Source organism: Ursus arctos, unplaced genomic scaffold (genome assembly GCF_023065955.2).
Source record: "Ursus arctos isolate Adak ecotype North America unplaced genomic scaffold, UrsArc2.0 scaffold_8, whole genome shotgun sequence".
Classification (NCBI taxonomy): domain Eukaryota; kingdom Metazoa; phylum Chordata; class Mammalia; order Carnivora; family Ursidae; genus Ursus; species Ursus arctos.
Genome location: NW_026623100.1, coordinates 10,390,453 through 10,409,601, shown reverse-complemented (window position 1 = coordinate 10,409,601; position 19,149 = coordinate 10,390,453). Strand labels below are relative to the sequence as shown.

Genomic DNA, 19,149 nt, shown 5'->3' with positions numbered 1-19,149 from the left:
TTTAACTCGTTGAGGACCCTCCATACTGATTTCCAGAGTGGCTGCATCAGCTTGCATTCCCACCAACAGTGTAAGAGGGTTCCCATTTCTCCACATCCTCACCAACATTTGTTGTTTCCTGTCTTGTTAATTTTAGTCATTCTGACTGGTGTGAGGTGGTATCTCACTGTGCTTTGATTTGTATTTCCCTGATGCTAAGTGATGTGGAGCATTTTTTCATGTGTCTGTGAGCCATTTGTATATCTTCTTTGGAGAAGTGTCTGTTCGTATCTTCTGCCCATTTCTTGACTAGATGATTTGGTTTTTGGGTGTTCAGTTTGAGAAATTCTTTATAAATCTTGGATACCAGACCTTTATCTGTAGTATCATGTGCAAATATCTTCTCTCTTTCCGTGGGTTGCCTCTTAGTTTTGTTGACTGTTTCCTTTGCTGTGCAGAAGCTTTTTATCTTGATGAAGTCTTAAATGTTAAGTTTTGCTTTTGTCTCCTTGCCTTTGGAGACGTGTCTTGAAAGAAGTTGCTGTGAATGATGTCGAAGAGGTTACTGCCTATGTTCTCCTCCTGGATTTCTGTCTCATATTTAGGTCTTTCAGCCATTTTGTGTTTATCTTTGTTTATAGTGTAAGAAAACGGTCCAGTTTCATTCTTCTACATGTGGCTATCCAATTTTCCCAACACCATTTGTTTAAGAGACTGTCCTTTTCACACTGGATATTCTTTCCAGATTTGTTGAAGATTAGCTGACTACATAGCTGTGGTTCATTTCTACATTTTCTATTCTATTGATTTATGTGTCTATTTTTGAGCCAGTACCATCCTGTTTTGATCACTACAGCTTTGTAGTATAACTTGAAATCTGGAATTGTGATGCCTCCAGCTTTGCTTTCTTTTTCAAGGTGACTTTGGCTATTTGGGGTCTTTTGTGGTTCCACACAAATTTTAGGATTGTTCTAGCTCTGTGAAAAATGCTGGTGGTATTTTGATAGGTATTTTGCATGAAATGTGTAGATTTCTTTGGGTAGTATAGACATTTTAATAGTATTTGTTCTTCCAATCCATGAGCATGGGATGTCTTTCTATTTCTTTGTGTCATTTTCAATTTCTTTCATGAGTGTTCTATAGTTTTCAGAGTACAGGTCGTTCACCTCTTTGGTTAGGTTTATTCCTAGATATCTTATGGGTTTTAGTGTAATTGTAAATGGGATCGATTCCTTAATTTCTCTTTCTTCTGTCTCATCGTTAGTGTATAGAAATGCAACTGATTTCTGTGCATTGATTTTATATCCTGTCATGTTGCTGAATTCCTGTATGAGTTCTAGTAGTTTTGGGGTGGAGTCTTTTGGGTTTCCTAATAAAGTATCACGTCACCTGCAAAGAGTGAGATTTTTACTTCATCTTTGCCAATTTGGACGCCTTTTATTTCTTTTTGTCGTCTGATTGATGAGGCTAGGACTTCCAGTACTATGTTGAACAACAATGGTGAGAGTGGACATCTCTGTCATGTTCTTGACCTTAGGGGAAAAGCTCTCAGTTTTTCCCTGTTGAGAATACTTGCTGTGGGCTTTTCATATATGGCTTTTATGATATCGAGGTATGTTCCCTCTATCCCTACATGGTAGAGAGTTTTTATCAAGAAAGCATGCTGTATTTTGTCAAATGCTTTTTCTGTATCAACTGAGAGAATCATATGGTTCTTATCCTTTCTTTTATTAATATGCTGTATCACGTTGATTGATTTGTGAATGTTGAACCACTCTTGCAGCCCAGGAATAAATCTTGGTCGCGGTGAATAATCCTTTTAATGTACTGTTGGAGCCTATTGGCTAGTATCTTGGTGAGAAATTTTGCATCTGTGTTCATCAGGGATATTGGTCTGTAATTCTTTTTGGTGGGGTTTTTGTCTGGTTTTGGAATCAAGGTAATGCTGGCCTCATAGAACAGGTTTGGAAGTTTTCTTTCCATTCCTATTTTTGAAACAGCTTCAGAATAGGTATTAGTCTTCTTCAAATGTTTGTTAGAATTCCCCTGGGAAGCCTTGCAGCCCTGGATTCTTGTTTGCTGGGAGTTTTTTGATTACTGCTCAATTTCCTTGCTGGTTTTTGCTCTGTTCAGGTTTTCTGTTTCTTCCTGTTTCAGTTTGGGTAGTTTGTATGTTTCCAGAAATGCGTCCATTTCTTCCAGATTGGCTAATTTGTTGGCATATAGTTGCTCATATGTTCTTAAAATTGTTCGTATTTCCTTGGTGTTGGTCATGATCTCTCCTCTTTCATTCGTGATTTTATTTATTTGGGTCCTTTCTCTTTTCTTTTTGATAAGTCTGGCTAGGGATTTATTGATCTTATTAATTCTTTCAAAGAACCGGCTTCTAGTTTCATTGATCTGTTCTACTGTTCTTTTGGTTTCTATGTCATTGATTTCTGCTCTAATCTTTATTGTTTCCCTTCTCCAGATGCATATAGGTTTTCTTTGCTGTTCTTTTTTCAGCTCCTTTAGGTGTAAGGTTAGCTTGTGTACTTCAGACTTTAATTTCTTGAGAAAGGCTTGTATTGCTATGAACTTCTGTCTTAGGATGGCTTTGCTGTATCCCAAAGGTTTTGAACAGTTGTATTTTCATTTTCATTTATTTCCATGAATTTTTTTTTAATTCTTCCGTAATTTCCTGGTTGACCCATTCATTCTTTAGTAGGATGCTCATTAACCTCCAAGTGTTTGAGTTCCTTCCAAATTTCCTCTTGTGATTGAGTTCAAGTTTCGAAGCACTGTGGTCTGAAAATATGCAGGGAATAATCCCAATCTTTTGGTACAGTTGAGACCTGATTTGTGACCCAGTATGTGATCTATTCCGGAGAATGTTCCGTGTGTACTCGAGAAGAATGTGTATTCTGCTGCTTTAGAATAAAATGCTCTGGATATATCTGTGAAGTCAATCTGGTCCAGTGTGTCATTCAAAGCCCTTGTTTCCTTGTTGATCTTCTGCTTAGATGGTCTGTCCATTGCTGTGAGTGGGGTGTTGAGTCCCCTACTATTGTTGTATTATTATCAATGTGTTTCTTTAATTTGGTTATGAGTTGGTTTATATGATTGGCTGCTCCCGAATTAGGAGCATAAATATTTATAATTATTAGATCTTCTTGTTGGATAGACCCTTTAAGTATGATAAAGTATCCCTCTTCATCCCTTACTACAGTCTTTGGTTTAAATCTAATTTGTCTGATATGAGGATTGCTACCCCAGCTTTCTTTTGATGTCCATTGGCATGATAAATGGTTCTCCACCCCCTCACTTTCAATCTGGAGATGTCTTTAGGTCTAAAATGAGTCTCTCATAGACAGCATATGGATGGGTCTTGCTTTTTTATCCAATCTGATACCCTGCTGTCTTTTGATTGGAGCATTTAGCCCATTTACATTCAGAGTAACTACTGAAAGACATGAATTTAGCGCCATTGTATTACCTGTGAATCCCCTGTTTCTGTAGATCATCTCTGTTTCTTTCTGGTGTATGCTACTTTTAGGCTCTCTCTTCGCTTACAGGATCCCCTTTAACATTTCTTGCAGGGCGGGTTCAGTGATCACAAATTCTTTTAGTTTCTGTTTGTCCTGGAAGCTCTTTCTCTCTCCTTCCATTCTGAATGACAGCCTTGCTTGATAAAGTATTACTGGCTGCATGTTTTTCTCATTTATTACCCTCGATATATTATGCCAGCCCTTTCTGACCTGCCAGGTCTCTGTGGCAGGTCTGCTGCCAGTCTGCTGTTTCTACCATTGTAGGTTAAGGAGCTCTTGCCTCAAGCTGCTTTCAGGATTTTCTCTTTATCTCTGAAATTTGCAAGTGTCACTATTATGTGTTGGGGTGTTAATCTATTTTTATTAATTTTGGGGGGTGTTCTCCCTACCTCTTGGACTTGAATGCCTGTTTCCTCCCCCAGATTAGGGAAGTTCTCAGCTATGATTGGCTAAATACACCTCCTCACTATCTCTTTCTTCTTCCTCTGGGACCCCAATAATTCTAATATTGTTTCGCTTTATTGTATCACTGATTTTTCAAAGCCTCCCCTCATGGTCCATTAGTTGTTTTTCTGTCTATTCCCCAGCTTCCTTCCTTTCCATCATATTGTCTTCTATGTCACTGACTCTCTTCTGCCTCATTTACCCTGTTAGAGCATCCAATTTAGACTGCATCTCAGATAAAGTATTTTTAACTTCAGCCTGATTAGACTTTATTTCTGCACCAAGAGATTCTCTAGGGTCTTTTATGCTTTTTTTCCAAGCCCAGCTAGTGACTTTATAATCATTATCCTGAATTCCAGCTCTGACATTTTACTTATATCCATTTCAACTAAATCTGTGGCAGAGAGTATTACCTCTGGTTCTTTCCTTTGTTTTGAATTCCTCCTAGTCATTTTGCCCAGAGAAGAATGAGAAAACAAAATATATCAACCATGACCCAAGCGAAATACATACTAGACAAATCCAAAGAGGTCAAAATCCAAAAAAGAAAAGAAAAAAAAAAGGGGAAAAAGAGAGAATATTAAGTTCCAGGTGGACAAAACAGGGTGATTCACTTTGTCCTGGGTGTATTTTGGTCTGCTTTTTAGAAGGCACTAAATCCCAAAATTGTACGGAAAGCAAAACTTATACACAAAAATAAAATTGAATACAATGAAAGGAAGCCAAAAATGAAGAATATATCTATAAAATGTAAATGTAAAAATGAAAGTTAAAAAAAGACTTAGAAACAAAGAGCTGATAAAATAAGAAACAAGTTAAAAAGGAAAAAAAGAAAAGGAAAATTTTAAGCTGAAAGATAAAAGAATCATGAAGAAAACCCTCAAATTCTATGTACTATTTTCCCCTAGCTCTGGAGTTTTGCAATTCTGTGTGCTTGATAAACTTGGTATTCCCCTTATGTTACAACTGATCGTCTGGGGGAGGGGCCTGGTGCACTGATTTTCAGGTGTCTTTGCCTGGGCAGAGTTGCACCACCCTTTGCCAGGGGGTCGGGCTCAGTGTAAGCTGCTTCGGGTTTTTCTATGTGGCTTTTGTTCCCTGAAGGCTTTCTGTGCTGCTTCAGAGGATGAAAATGAAAATGTCAGTGCCCCGATCTCCAGCCCTGGAGCTGGAAGATGGCAGCAACCTCTCTTCATAAAACCCTCAGGGAAAAGCGGTCTTCACTTTTGTGTGCACCGAACTCTGCAGACTCCTGCTGTGTGCACCCGCACCAAACCTCCTGGGGAAGGGAGGACGGTCGCCACAGGCCTGCCACTTACAGGGCCCCTGCACAGAGAGTGGTTGCCTGATCCTGCTAGTTTGTGGTTTATGGCAAACCGAGCTGCAAGCCCACTCCTGGGCTTGCTGACCATAGCCAGTTTCCCCACTCCGATGCTTGGGAACTCTGCCAGCTCAGGCAACCCCGCTCCTTCCATGACCCCGAGGAACCTAAGACCACACTATCCCACCTAGGATTCTGCCCCGCTATGCCACCTGAGCACCTTTCAGGCAGGGATATCTCTCAGTGGAGCAGACTTCTAAAAGTTCCAATTTTGTGCTCTGGGGCTATATCACTTTCTGGTACCCAGCTTTTAGAGGCTCCCTCCCCCCATCATTTATTGTACTGTATATCTCCTCAGATTCACTTCTCTGCACCTCCTACCTTACAAAAAGTAGTTGCTTTTCTATTTGTAGAATTCCATCAATTCTTTTCTTACATCTCAGGTTGAATTCATAGGTGTTCAGAATGATTTGATAGTTACCCAGCTAAATTGAAGGGACCAGATGAAACGAGGTCCCCTACTCTTCTGCCATCTTGCCTCCCTCTCCCAACTATAGTATTTTTGAAAATATTTTACCAAATGGGCTTATCTAACATCCTCGGTCAAGCTGTCTGTTTATTCCAGGGTTGCCACACATATACCCAGATTTATTTGGTATTATCTGATGTATGCTACAAGTGTCTCGTCAAATGGTTACTAACCAGGGAAGTACAGAGCAGAGCCATCTACTCTCAGGTCCTAAGAAACAGATGTCCCCATAACACTGTGATCAATTCTGATCTGCTACACAGTCAGGTGGAGCCTCTTTAGCCAAAGATTTGTAAACAAAACTACCATTTTTCAAATATAAGTGAGCCCAAGTTGATTCTTGTCCTTTGTCTTTCATCCAATTAGCAGGATTCTACTTATCTAGAATGACTTAGTGGCAAACTAAAAATGACATATTCTTGAGTTATCCTTCTGGACATTGGTGACATTCTAAATATACAGTCAACCCATCATTGTCAACACAAAAATATGCTATGTATTAAGGAAACACTTGTTTCAACTGTCCCTATGAACAATAATTTTAGCAAAATCTCTTAATTATCATAAGCAAAGAGAAAAAAAACTATATACATACTTCAGATTTTAATATATTCTTCAACTTGTTAACCTCCAAATTAGTATCTTGGACCTTCTGTTTTATGTCATTAAGTTCATTGTGCGTATCATTCAATTTTTTAGACAGGACCTACAAGAAAAAGATAGCTAGATTTGACTACAAAAAAGTAAAAAATTGGTCTATGTCAAAAGCCACCATAAAGTTTAAGTATTTATAATAAATAATGATAAATAAAAGTACATATACCTAATATATAAAACTCATAAAAACCCAAAACACTTCAAGTCTTCATGCTTTTAACATCACACTCTTTGCCTTAAGACCTTGCAACTTCTTCCAGTGAGTCGAAGTCCATTTAACCACAGCTCTATCTAAACTTGCCTTCACAATTTGTTTGGCTAATGGGACAATAAACAATATGACAAATATAGGCTTGAAAATTATTTATTTATTGGGACTTTCTGTTTGCTTCTTTTGGGAATACTGCAACTATTACCATGTGAATAAATCTGGGTGAGGCTGTGGGATAATGGGAGACATAAGGCCCATCATCCCACTAGGGAAAAAACAAAACAGAAAACACAAGAATTGAAATAGTAAATGAGCGAAGAACCCAAGCAGACAATTCACAAAAAGGAAGCACGAGTAGATAATACTTGAAAAAAGTTAAAATTTACTAGTAATCAAAAAACATTTTTAAAAATTTTTTAACTTTAAAATTTTTACATTTTAATTTGAAATGTTTTAAAAATTAAACACTATTTTGTCTATCAAATTAGCAAAGAAATAAAGTTATTCTGTTACAGCAAGGAATAAGCATTTCCATGAATCTTGGAGTAAACATAAATTTCCAAAAAGCAAATCTGTGATTTGCTATCTGCTATCTATAATCTATTTCAAGAAACATTTTTAAATGCTCATAAAAACAGGAAAGACAAATATGTTGTTTTTGTTGAACACAGATACATGAGTATTCACTACCTTTGAAAATTTCCACTTATAAAGGTTTTTTTTAATTTAGAAAAGAAACTTATAAGCTTTGATTTGATTTGAAAGTAAATCTAGTAAAATTTAACATAAAGAATGTTCACTAAGGCCTAATTTTTTATGGTGACAATATTTATCCACATTAAGTGAATGATGCAGTAAATGATAGTACCTACATAGTGGTATAACCACATACAACATTATATATCTATAAGAAATGTTTAGAATAATTTTTAATAACAGAGGAAATTTTTCATCTATATTTTGTGGAAAAGTCAGGATAAAACACTAAAAATACTTCATCCCAATTCATTAAAAATTGTGGTTTTGAGGATGATATTTTTTAAAGGTTTCTGCTTTCCAACTTTTCTATGATATGGGTTCTAAGCTTGTGGTGCACAGAGGGATCCATCTTCTACACCTTGGGCCTTTAACTCAAAGGAAAAAACTACTCTTGAACAAATGTAAGTTATTATAACACCAATTTTCTTCTGATTATGAAATATGTTTATGAAGTTTTAACAAAGCAAGGGAGTGGTTATGATGTCACAGTAAGCTAATAATATCTACAAGATATTTATCCAGTGATTATGCTGGACACTCCTATTAGTGCTTTCTAGACATATTCTCATTTGCTCTCCATTTTTATTTTTATAAACTGAGATTTAGAGAAGTTAAATGGTATGATCACACAGACAGGCAGGAGATTCAAACACATGAGTCTTAAATACTCCACTCTACTGCCTTATTATGTAGAAAAAAGCATGATATAAAGTGGCATGTGGTTTTATCTCAGTTACGTTAAAAAGTTCATGTAAATAAAAGTACAAAAAGTATTTAAAATACATGGAAAATCAGTAAAAAAAATACGTTAACAGTGGTTAAGTCTGGTAAAAAGGAGAGTGCTTAATCTACTTTTTCATAAATATAAGTTACATTTACCTTTAGCCTATCTGCTCTAGCTATAAGCAGAGTACAAAAGTAGATTCTATAAATTCATACCTTTGTTTTTGCTATACATTAACTTTTTAAAAATAAACTTTTAGAAGAGTTTTAGATTTACAGAAAAGTTGTGAAATTAGTACAGGAAGTCCCCATCTGCCCTACACTTGGTGTCTTCTTATATTAGTATGGTACATTTATCACCATTAATAAAACAACATTGATATATTACTAACTAAAGTCCATATTTTATGCAAAATTCCTTCATTTTTATGTAGTATGCCTTTTCTGTCCCAGGATCCCATTATTCATTAACTTAAAAAAAATAAAAGATTTATTTATTTTGAGAGAGAAAGAGCATGAGCAGGGGGAGGAGCAGCAGGAGAGGGAGAGAGAGAATCTGAAGCAGACACCCTGCTGAGCATGGAGCCCCATGTGGGCTCGATCTCACTTGGGCTCAATCTCACCACTGTGAGATCATGACCTGAGCCAAAATCAAGAGTCGGATGCTTAGCTGACTGAGCCACACAGGTGCTCCTCATTAACTTTTGACCAAAGTATTTTAACATCTCAGGCAATTTTTTTTATAATTAACAAAGCATTGCATCTTTATATCTGTTTATGTAAATTAAAAATATTTAACAGTTAAAAATATACACTTTCATGATGCAAACTAAACACACTCAGAATGACAGTAAGTGGGGGAATCATTTAGACTAAATCATTTTAAGGGGGTAAGAAAGCTTCCAAAAGGAGTTTTTTAATGTTCAAATTAAAATAATGATATTGGAAATGAAAAGAGTGGATACACTGAAATATATTGGCTTTAAAAAATGGGAATAATTATAAAAGAAAATTTCCCAAAGAATCACCATGCTAATGAGGACCAAAATATGTGGCACAGTCCATACACTCACACTTAAACAGAATAATTGTCTGTCAAATAAATCTACCCCCTCTCAAAAGTTTCTGAAAGCTTTTATCTTCCTTTGTTGATTTGTTCAAATATTTATTCTCAAGTAAGGAAGTACTTCCTAAGGTTTGATATAATAGTATAAATCTATTATATCATCACTCCCTCTCTCCTTTAATACTTCATGTCTGAGAATTTCATTTAGAAATTATGTGGCATATTCTGTGTAATAAAAGTTAAAAAAAAAAAAAAAAGGCTGATTCCAAAGCCTGAGCTCTTCTACAAAATGAAATGAGGACTGTGTCTCAGAATAAAACAAAAATTTTTCTTGGAGAAAAAAGATTCTAGGAAAAAGTATACCTGGTTTTCTTGTTTAGCTTTAGAAAACTGTTCTTGGAGATTGTCATTCTCATGAGCCAAGATATCTCTTTCCCTGGCAATCTGAGCCAGCTCATCATTTGTTTCATCCAATTGCCGACGCATTCTGGAAATGTCTTGTTCACACATAATTAGGGCTTCAGTAGACTGTCTATTCCACAAATCAGATAGTACATAAGAAGAGACATTTTACCAAAAACAAAATAACAAATTCTCATAAGACAGAAGATGGACAGTTTAGCATGAAAACTTTTGATGTTTTAAAAACATTCAAAATTTAAATATAGTTCATTGGAGTTTCTCTTTTGCCCACGTTTCACTACAAAAAAGGATGCTAAATACATAATAGTTATTTGCTAAGTATTTCAAAACTTCTGAAGCTCAAGTATAAGAAAGCCTTCATCCTATCTTTAGCTGCTATAGCTTAGTCTTCTTTGCAGGTTCCTCGACCTCTGTCCTCTTAAAAATTAATGGTTCTCAGGGCTTCACTCTCAGCCTCCTGATTCTTCTCACTCCACCCCTTCTCTCAGAAAATCCTATTCATAGCCATGGCTCCCAGTCCCATCTTCAGACGACTCTGAAATCTTATCTCTAGCCCCAGCCTCTTCCTTAATACTGCAAACTTGTATTTAACTGATTATTAGACATATCTGCAAGAAAGTCTCAAAGGCTCTTCAAATTCAGAGGAAAATCATGTTTCCATATACTTCCATAATGTCCAGTATTCATCCCCAGTCAGAAACCTGGCATTTTCCTAGATTCTTCCCCTTATATAAGCACCTCACTCCTCTGTCTCCCAACCCATCTACCCCAATCTATCATCATCTCTTTGGCCTGGGTAATCTTTCTTTTTTTTTTTTTTTTAAAGATTTTATTAATTTAGTTGACAGAGACAGCCAGCGAGAGAGGGAACACAAGCAGGGGGAGTGGGAGAGGAAGAAGCAGGCTCATAGCAGAGGAGCCTGATGTGGGGCTCGATCCCATAATGCCGGGATCACACCCTGAGCAGAAGGCAGATGCTTAACGACTGCGCCACCCAGGCGCCCCCTGGGTAATCTTTCTAACACAAAAATCTCCCCAATTTTAATGATTTCTTCTTGTCCAAAAGATAAAATAGACTCATTTGTCTATACCACAGGCCTCTGCCTATTTAGCATTTAGCATTTCCTTTCATAGTTTCTCTTACACTTTGGGTTCCAACACACTCACCTATTTGTTATTCAAGAGGCTCTTGAACATGATCTGTGGTTCTTTGCTATTCTTTTTACGTTTACTTGGCCAACACCATATTTTCTTATACTTCCCTAGACAGATTTATGCCTCCTTTCAACATTAGAAAGTTATTACCTCATATGTAACACTGAGACCCTTGTCTCCTACTATCTTTGTACCTAACAGTACTTTGCCCCCAAAAACTGCTCAAATTTTTGTTGAGTGAATGATTTACCTTGATGCCTGTTCCATCTCAGCAATGATATTCTTCATGCCTGAAATGGTCTTTTCCTTGAAAAATAATATAAGTATTAAATAAAAAATTATTTTAAATTATTTCTCTTAAAACTAAATGAAAAAAAAGAAATTTTCCCCTCCCTTTTTGATTCCCATTTGGTTTTAAATATTTACATTCTATTCTTCTTTTCTACACTTTAAAACTAAAGCTTAAATATCAGTGTATTTGTACTGGATAAAAACAAGATTATGCTTATTAAAGACTACACTTGGGTGCATTGATATGAGATCCATATAGCAAATACTTTGTTAAAATGTATTGTGTAGTCGCTCGGCAACACAAGGACCTCATAAGACCCTGTTTTTATTGGCAAAACAGTGGTTTGGCATTGGAGTGTTTTATACTGGGAACAGAAATGATTCACCTCCTCATTGGTCCATGCTGTAAAGCCCAGGAAAGTGAATCATGTAACACTAATTTTAGTTCTGAGCAATAATAACTTTGATCAAGTAAATTATTTATATTAGTCATCAACATCATCTTCAAAAAGCTATTCCAACTGAATTACTTATAAAAGTATACTATTAAGTGTGAGCTAATAAAGAGATAAGCATTATGCCTACAGCAAAGGTATAAAAAAAATAAACTACTGACATTCTCCTTTTTCGAGGGTGTGGTGAGGGAGTACAATTAACAGTATCAGTTAAGGCTCAAGGTGTGCATACCTTAATGCCATCAATACCATCCCTACACCTCCTCCTTTTAAAACTCTCATTGATCCTAACTAGTTACAGATAACTATACACAGATACTTAGGGCTTCATTAGACCTAAAAAAAAGTAGGAAAATTATTCTTTCACTAAATAACCACATTTCATTTTGCCCTTTAAATTTTCAAATCCTTAGTAACCAAGTAGCAAGATGAACAACTAAACCCATATTTCCCAACCAGTTCTGCTCCTGTTTTTTTAGAAAGTCAGTTGTGTGTGTGTGTGAGTGTGTGTATTATCTTCCTTTATTCTTGTGCTCCTCTCGAGGCTATTTTTAGCTCCAATTTCTCATTCTGCTTTCTGGTAGAATGGTGCAGAGTCCACATCTGGCAGTAATGGATATCAGGGTATGGTTAAAATACATACTAGCAAAGCAGTTAAACCCCTTTAAGAAGCACAAGCCAATTAGAGAAAATACTGCTTAAAATAGAATATTTACACAAGGTTTTGAAATATAACTTCATACATTTCTAAATAAATTCTAAAACACTAACTGAACTTCTAGTTTTTCTGAAACCCATTATTTGGTTAAACTTTAAATATGGTTTATAAGTCTATATAGGACTTCCTTTATCAGTAGAAATTTATACTGAAAGTAAGACTCTCTGAGAACATTGTAAAGCATCCAGGATAACAAAATTATTGGGTAGAATCAAATAATACATCCTCTTAGCTTATTTTTCTCTTAATATGACCCTAATACCACCATTTCCCAAATTGTTGAAATCTATGCCATCATTATCAATTTAATATTCCTTGTACAACCTCGACATGCTTAACCAGAGACACGGACTCAAGTTAATTATTAAAAATTCAATGTGAAAAGGATGGTCATAAATCTACTTAGAAAAAATAAACAACCTAAAATGTTACACAAATAGTACTGTCTTTTATTATTCAAAAATATGTGAACTTGCTATCAAGTTTTCTAACTTTAATTGGTAGCAACTAGGAAAATATCTTTTAAAACTATGATTACCAGAAAAAAAATTTCCCCTTATTCACTATAATGTAGGCTTTTTCCATTGTAATTTATTTCTGTAATCACCAGATAAGACTGCAAAATTACTTCTTTTTACTGAAGGGTATTTGTAAATTCAGTTCTGAAATATCATTGTAGAGCATATTTCCTCTTTTGAATGTCTAACACTGTTTTAAAAAGTTATTTTCCCTTCAAAGGATGGATGTGTTTACATTCATGATCTTACATGAAGTTCCTGATTTTGAAATGGACTTGTAACTCAATATTCCTTGTGAAGAAAAAAACAATGTTGGTAAGTTAGCAGAATTGAAGAAACATGAAATATTAGACATAGCAGAGGAAAATGATTCAGAAATTTCTACAGAATTTGTTTCTAAATGTTAGTGTTTTTAAAGAAAATCGTGTCGAACTATTCAAAGTGTTCTGAATACAATCAGAAGTAAAACTCTACTCCCCCCGCAAAACCCATAAAATATCAAAAATATGAAGGCATAACTATAATTAGTCAGCCTTTTCAAAAAATAAGCCAAAATTTACTATCTGATGGACTTGTATAGCAAAATTTCAGTTGTGCTGTGAATAGATTCCCAAATCTAATCACTTCACTTCAACCTTCTCTCCAAACTTAAAAATCTAAGAGCCTATGACTGTTTCAACTATGTGTTCCAAAGACATGTCAATAATCTTCCTAAGCCTGTTTTATTTCTGTTTCCTAGTTCATGCATGGGAACTATTCATGTAGTTCCTAAGTCAGAAAGCACATCTTGTCAATCTTCCTTTAAAGATCTATTTCTCTTATAGATACTGCCATTATTCTAATAAAATTCCTATCATTTTACTTGTAGCTGGTATCCTTGTCACTATTCTCATTTCCCTATAATCCATCCTTTACACGGACTAACAAGTGCCAGAATATTTGTTTCAACATAAAGATCTAATTGCAACACATCATTTACATTATTTCAATGGTCCTCTATATCCATGATGATAGAGTCTAAACTCAATATCAAATGTATTTCTATGATTTGTTGCTTAACCCTCCCATCTCATCTTTTGCCCCCCAGCCCTGCTCCCATACTGACCTCTCTTGAAATTCATAGAAGCTGTTTTACCTGTCTGGATCACCCTTTCTCTCAGTGTCCCTTTTGTCTAAATCTTGTCCTGACTATTCCTAGTCATCACAGGGCAGTCCAGGCACCATCACTTCCTGGAAGGCTCTCTAGATCTTTCTCCTCTCCTAATCCAACCTTCAGGTTGAATTAGGTACGTTTCTAACTCCATTTGCACATTGTGCACATGTCACTTTAGCACTTAGTACATCCCATCATGATAACATCTTAATTTATCTTTCTCCCAATTATACTGTAGCCTTTTAGAAGGCATACCCACTCATCCTCAGTTTCTAACATTATACCTGGTACATGTCAATAAATGTTTGTTGAATGCATGCATGGATGGACGGATGGATAAAGGAATGAATCAGATCCCTTAGAGAGGGAAAAGACCATTCCAATGATGCTGCCTTTGCTTAAATCATTTGTGGGAAACAGTTTAGGAACTGTCTTCAGAATTGGTTTATGAAAAAGAAAAGGGTATCAATATTTCCCCGCCTTTTTGGCAACACCTTTGTTATTGTTGTTTGAACAACAAAAAATGTGGGATGGAGATTATCATCCGGCTTTATTCACCAGCTACGTATGATCTACTCTCAAAAGCTGAGGATGGTGCAAAAATATGCTCCTAGTTTTGAGCACAATTAAAAAGGCAGTTTTCATGGACATACTGCTTCCTAAGGTGGCTGCCTGAAAATATAATTCTGGTGTTCTTTAAAAAAGAAATCAGTTCACTGCTTTATTACCATGCTTCACATTTTGATTTTTGAATTAGTTATTATCAGTGAGTGTTAATCACAAATTTATGAGAGAAAATCAATTTAAAATATAAGCTAGTGGACCTGGCCACATAGTTCCCAAGACTATCTTGAAATATTTCCAAATCAAATTTTATAGTTTCAACTCTCTAGAAAGAAAAACTTGAGAAAATCCTATTACTTTATTCAGATTCAAGTTCAAACGTTTCTTTTAAGCTACAGTTCTCAGAACATACTTTCATTGCCAAACTCTCTCCAAGGGATGCAATATTCTCAGATTTTTTATCCAAACATGCTTGCAGGCATTCCTTTTCTTTAGCCAGATCGTTGAGGGTTGCACCAAGAATGCTGATTTCTTCTCTCTGGGCAATACTTTGCCTGGTAAAATTATCTAAACATGTAATCATAAAGGCATTGTTTTAATCAAGATAATTTTTTTCCAATTCGAGCAGATTAAAATACTTTTCAAAGTAAACTATCCTATATTGCATTCAATGACTAAAAATAAGTACTGTATCCCAAATAAAAAATGGCTTTTGTTGTTACTGATTAAAAACTAAGATGAACCATGAAATTCTAAATGACTCATAAATGTAAAAGCACAATTAACACATTTAAATTAGAACAGCAAAGGAAAGCTCTATAGCATAAGTTCTCAAAGTAGATTTACATGTGTGGTGGGGGAGGAAAGGGTGAGTGGCCAAAATGAGTGGAATATTAAAACCACCTGTGACCTCTCTCCCTCTGATTTCCCCACCCTCTAACCTAGAATCACCATTGCATATAAGTTGGTGACTAAAAGATCTTAATATAATATTTAATTAGGTCATCTTCAGAATCAAATGTCTCCTGATATTCTGATTTTTCTAAAGTAGGGTTATAAAAAAAAATCCCACAAAGTCTGATTCGATTTGTGATAACACTGGCAAGCCACTGGCAATGTTGAAGGTCTGACTGATCGGTATAGAATAGTGGTTTTCAAATCATAGTTTTTTAACCAGCACCATTAGCATCATCTGGAAACTTGTCAGAAATATAAATTCTGAGGTCTCACACCAGACCTACTGAATCAGAAATTCTGAGTGGGCAGAGCAATTTATGTTTTCACAAGCACCACACCCATGTGATTCTAACTTCTGACAAAGTTTGAGAAGCACTTGAGGAAATTAGTACAGATACAAAAAGCCTTGGCCATATCTTACTTCAAGGACCTAGCTCCAGTGATGTTTAGTAGCTCCAAATGATTCTGACACACACCGAAGTTTGAGAAATCCCAGTCTAGAGCTCTACAAGGGAAGCTCTGTTACACCAGACCTCTAGGTAAATCCTTGCCAACAGTCATCCAAAGCAGTGCTGAGAGAGGTAAAACCATATGCCAAGAGGATGATCTATATAGTACTTAAAAGCACATCATGTCCCTTTTCCAGAGAGTACTGTCTTTAAGGTAAACCACATGTTTTAGGGTATTCTGATATTTGAGTTCATTCCCACTGGCCTAAAATAAATGTATTTTAAAACTCTAAAACAGCTTTACTATCTCCTACCTTAAAAAAATATCCTCAACCCCGCATCCCACTCAAGTTACCACACCGTTTTCCTGCTTCTGTTAATAGCTAAGCTGAAGAGACTTCTATTCTCTCCCATCCCTACCTTCTCACTTCCCAATCATTCCTCAGCCTACTCCATCTTCCACATCCAACACTCCATTCACACTTTGTCAATGTTACCAAATGTGCCAAATCCAATGTGCCAAATCCAATCAATATTTTTCATCTTCATCTTATTGTGTCAGATATAAAGATATCTGACAATTGATCATACCCTCTTTTAAAAGTATTTTGCTCTCTGGGGCGCCTGGGTGGCACAGCGGTTAAGCTTCTGCCTTCGGCTCAGGGCGTGATCCCGGTGTTCTGGGATCGAGCCCCACATCAGGCTCCTCTGCTATGAGCCTGCTTCTTCCTCTCCCACTCCCCCTGCCTGTGTTCCCTCTCTCACTGGCTGTCTCTATCTCTGCCGAATAAATAAATAAAATCTTTAAAAAAAAAAAAAAGTATTTTGCTCTCTTGCCTCCCAAAATAACACTCACTTCTGGGTTTTCTTCCTACTTCTTTGGCTTCTTCTTACTGAGTCCTGGATCCTCTTCTCCTCATTCTCTATATTTTCCTTAGGTAATTTCATGGTTTTAAAATATCATTTATATGCTGATGTGTCCCAGATGTATATCTTTAGCTTAGATTTCTCTTCTGACATAAAAACTTATCTATTAACTTCTTACCTTACATTTTTACTTAAACTGAAAATATCCAAAACTGAGTTCTTTAATATTCCCCTTCTATAGGTCTCTTGTAATATTTCCTATCTTAATAAAAAGCACTTCTACTCACCTAATTATTTACATCAGACATTTTTGAACTACAAAACAGAAAATGTTAAAAAATATTCCCCATTTTAAGATGGGCTTTTTAACAGTCCTGGCTAAAATTTTACTTTACAGTTATAAGAAGATTAAGTTGTGACCACATTTCATAGAGATCACTGGTAAGAAACATAAATAGGACACTTCATAAAAATAATTTTCTCTATGAACCCAAGTGACAGCATATAGTCAAATATATGTACACTTCCCACCAGAAGTAATACACAGATATGTACCATGTTTCATTAACTTTATGGACAAGCCACAATGTAGTACGAAAACTTGTAAATTTACAAGGGATCATTACAAATTTATAAAGTGTCACGCTTTATTTAGCTATTTCTGCATTGAAAAATATAAAGCCATGTCTAAGTATTTTTGGTCCTAAACATAAGTAAAAAATTTTACTATCAAAGAAAAAACACATTTTCCACAATTCTTCATTGATAAACTTCTAATTTATGGGCCTATTTCCAGGTTTATCTATGTTATAACTGAAGAGAAGGAAACATGTTTTTCTACCACACTTTAAAATATATATATATTTATGTACGTATATATTTATTTATCAGGGAAAAAAAACTCACCAATTTTTTCATCCAAGCACATAATTTTCTCCTGAGTAAGCTGTAGCTCATACTTTTTCTTAGCAAGATGTCGCTGAGTATCAGAAAGATCTTTTTCTGTGTTTTCATATAAAAGTCTGTAAACATTTTAATAATAAAACTAATTCTGAAATTTATATGTTTTATCAACTTTCTAGTGTATTTAAATCTAAAAACTGGTAAGGACAGTAATATACATTTTTTCTTTTTAATAATTTCTTTATAAAAGTATATTATAGGAAGTTTGGAGAATAAAGGGTAAAAAGGAACCCTCAAGCTACCACTCCATAAAAGCTACTATTAGCATTTTGGTGTTCACTATTCAGTATTTTTTCACAATATATATTTTTAAGTTACCATACTATAAATACAAAATTGAATCCTGATTTTTTTTCCGCTTACACTTAATCTTTAATATTTTTCAATCCAATAATACAGCCCTCCAAATCATTTTCTGGCTGACAAATATTATATGAGGAATAGCCTTTTTTTTTTTTAAGATTTTATTTATTTATTTATTTGTCAGAGAGAGAAAGAGTGCACATGCAGTTGGAGCAGGAGGCAGAGGGAGAAGCAGGCTCACTGCCAAGCAAGGAGCTCGTGACCTGAGCTGAAGGCAGACACTTAACCGACTGAGCCACCCAGGCGCCCCAAACATTAAGTACTCTTTTTTTTTTTTTTAAAGATTTTATTTATTTATTTGACAGAGAGAGAGACAGCCAGCGAGAGAGGGAACACAAGCAGGGGGAGTGGGAGAGGAAGAAGCAGGCTCATAGCAGAAGAGCCTGATGTGGGGCTCGATCCCAGATCGCCGGGATCACGCCCTGAGCCAAAGGCAGACGCTTAACCGCTGTGCCACGCAGGCGCCCCAAACATTAAGTACTCTTGACACAACATCCACACAAAGCTTCTAAACCAGGTTATCACATACCCCACCACAACCTAAATATTAAAAACAAAAACCCCTTCAGTATATACACGCCAAGAGAATCTACTGTGAAAAAAAATAAAACACTATCAAAAGTATAAATAACTGAAGTCTTCACTTCAACAAAGAAAACAAGGGGAAAGCACAAACGCAGTCCCCCACTACCACAAATTATGCCGTCAAGTTTCCCACATTTGGGGGAAATTGCAGGGGTCAGCACATCGTTGGAGTGCAATGGATAAGCTTTGCCCTGGGAAAACCACTTTCTTGAGTAAAACAGTAAGAAAATTTTTGAAAATATAGGTAAATTCCACTTTAGTCCAAATGAAGAATCTTTTCATATGCCTTGACAAATTATTTTCTTAGCTTTTTTTCTTGTAAAGCAGCATTTAAAAAAAATGCATGCTAAGGGGTGCCTGGCTGGCTCAGTCAGTGGAGCGCACAACTCTTGATCTCGAGGTTGTGGGTTTAAGCCCCATATTGGGAATAGAAATTACTTTTAAAAAATCTTTAAAAAATGCATGCTAAAAT

General features: G+C 35.7%; 1 protein-coding gene and 1 non-coding gene across 3 annotated transcripts in view; both read right to left on the bottom strand.

Moving 5' to 3' along the window:
* Positions 1 to 19,149, bottom strand: part of TSGA10 (testis specific 10) — a 147,903-nt gene that overhangs the window by 83,500 nt on the left and 45,254 nt on the right. For both annotated transcript variants that reach the window (XM_048222744.2, XM_026487566.4), the window contains exons 10-14: positions 17,673 to 17,788; positions 14,906 to 15,060; positions 11,045 to 11,100; positions 9,580 to 9,748; positions 6,396 to 6,506 (exon numbers count right to left, since the gene is read on the bottom strand). In XM_048222744.2, coding sequence (XP_048078701.1) covers positions 6,396 to 6,506; positions 9,580 to 9,748; positions 11,045 to 11,100; positions 14,906 to 15,060; positions 17,673 to 17,788 — 607 coding nt within the window. The remainder of the gene's footprint in view (positions 1 to 6,395; positions 6,507 to 9,579; positions 9,749 to 11,044; positions 11,101 to 14,905; positions 15,061 to 17,672; positions 17,789 to 19,149) is intronic.
* Positions 18,752 to 18,910, bottom strand: LOC113247575 (U1 spliceosomal RNA). Its single transcript, XR_003313313.1, has one exon. It is a non-coding gene; the product is annotated as a U1 spliceosomal RNA (small nuclear RNA).